The sequence below is a fragment of the Sinocyclocheilus rhinocerous genome, unplaced genomic scaffold (genome assembly GCF_001515625.1).
Source record: "Sinocyclocheilus rhinocerous isolate Xijiao unplaced genomic scaffold, SAMN03320098_v1.1 scaffold823, whole genome shotgun sequence".
Lineage (NCBI taxonomy): Eukaryota > Metazoa > Chordata > Actinopteri > Cypriniformes > Cyprinidae > Sinocyclocheilus > Sinocyclocheilus rhinocerous.
In genome coordinates this window covers 236,825-238,306 of record NW_015627245.1, presented here as the reverse complement: position 1 = coordinate 238,306, position 1,482 = coordinate 236,825, and the positions used below count along the sequence as shown (strand labels likewise).

General features: G+C 37.2%; 1 protein-coding gene across 1 annotated transcript in view; it reads left to right on the top strand.

Moving 5' to 3' along the window:
* LOC107725019 (F-box only protein 11-like) overlaps window positions 1–1,482 on the top strand; it is a 41,189-nt gene that overhangs the window by 33,778 nt on the left and 5,929 nt on the right. The window contains exon 15 of the mRNA XM_016534150.1: window positions 1,230–1,315. Coding sequence (XP_016389636.1) covers window positions 1,230–1,315 — 86 coding nt within the window. The remainder of the gene's footprint in view (window positions 1–1,229; window positions 1,316–1,482) is intronic.

Genomic DNA, 1,482 nt, shown 5'->3' with positions numbered 1-1,482 from the left:
TGTTTAAACATGTCTGTGAAAGATTGTATTACTGTACTGTGTAAAAAAAGAATCGCAATGCTGAAAAAGCATTTTCAGTGTCAATGTTTGGATTTGAAATCAAAATAATGGATAAATGTTGTGTATGTAGTAAACAGCCACGGATCAGTAGCGGACTCCTGTGTGAAAGCACAATGAGTCCGTGCTGCTTCTGCACATGGACTGCATATGCACTGCAAACAAAGTATGTGTGAACCTCACATACAGCTCACAAAATTGCTGTGTGTAAGCTATTGTGCAACAATTGCACGATTGTAAAAACAAAAATTCACTGCATGATCAAACAATTAGTTGAGATCTATTATTGAAAAATGTCTAAAAAATCGGTGATCGTATCGGCAGATACTGCTTTCTGTGATCGGCCTCAAAAATCCTGATTGGTGCACCCCTACTGTAAGTGCAGCGAAACTGAAGTGTAAAAGTTAATGTCGTACACGTGTGTCTGTCATTTTCTAGGAATTACAACAATTTTTATACACAGTCCCCCCATTTTCAGGGGTTCAAATTTAATTGGACAAATAAACATAATCATAAATAAAATGTTCATTTTTAATATTTTGTTGAGAATCCTTTGCAGGCAATGACTGCCTTAAGTCTGGAACTCATGGACTTCACCAGAAACTGGGTTTCTTTTTTGTGAAGTTTTGCCAGGCCTTTACTGCAGCTGACTTCAGTTGTTGTTTGTTTGTGGGTCTTTCTGCCTTTAGTTTTGTCTATCTTCTCTGATGGATTTTGTTTTTGAAGCCTAACAATGGTCTGGAGAGCTCCTTTGACTGCATGATGTGGGTTCAGAGTTCTTCCAAATGCAAATAGCACTCTTAGAATCAACTCCAGACCTTTTACCTGCTTAACTGATGTAGAAATAACGAAGAAATAGCCCACATCTGTCCATGAAACGAGTCAATTGTCCAATTACTTATGATCCCTTGGGGATGTACATATTAAAGAGCTGTAATTCCTTAACCTTTCCTCCAAATGTGATGAGAATATCCTCAAATTAAAGCTCAGAGTGTGCACTTTAAACCCATATTCATTATATAACTGTAACTTGAATATGTTTTGGTCAACAGCTAAAATAATACAAATTGTGTCAGTGTCCAAGTATATATGGACCTATATATGTACGTCTAAAGCCTCTGGGATCTCTAGATCTTCTTGGAGTGATTTTGTAAATGTGTTTTTGTCCACAGGTGGGCGTTTATTTCTATGATAACGGTCACGGAGTGCTAGAAGACAACGACATCTATAACCACATGTACTCTGGAGTTCAGATCAGGTCAGTGACTTAACAAGCATTATCATGTAGGGCTGGGCGATACTTAAATGTTATTTTCAGTTTCAATGATAATGAAACAATGATAGTCAACATGAAAATAGTGTGCCTCATTCCATTTCACAGTGAAGCTCTCACTTTCGACCCTTTTTTCAGTCACTTTTTTTTTG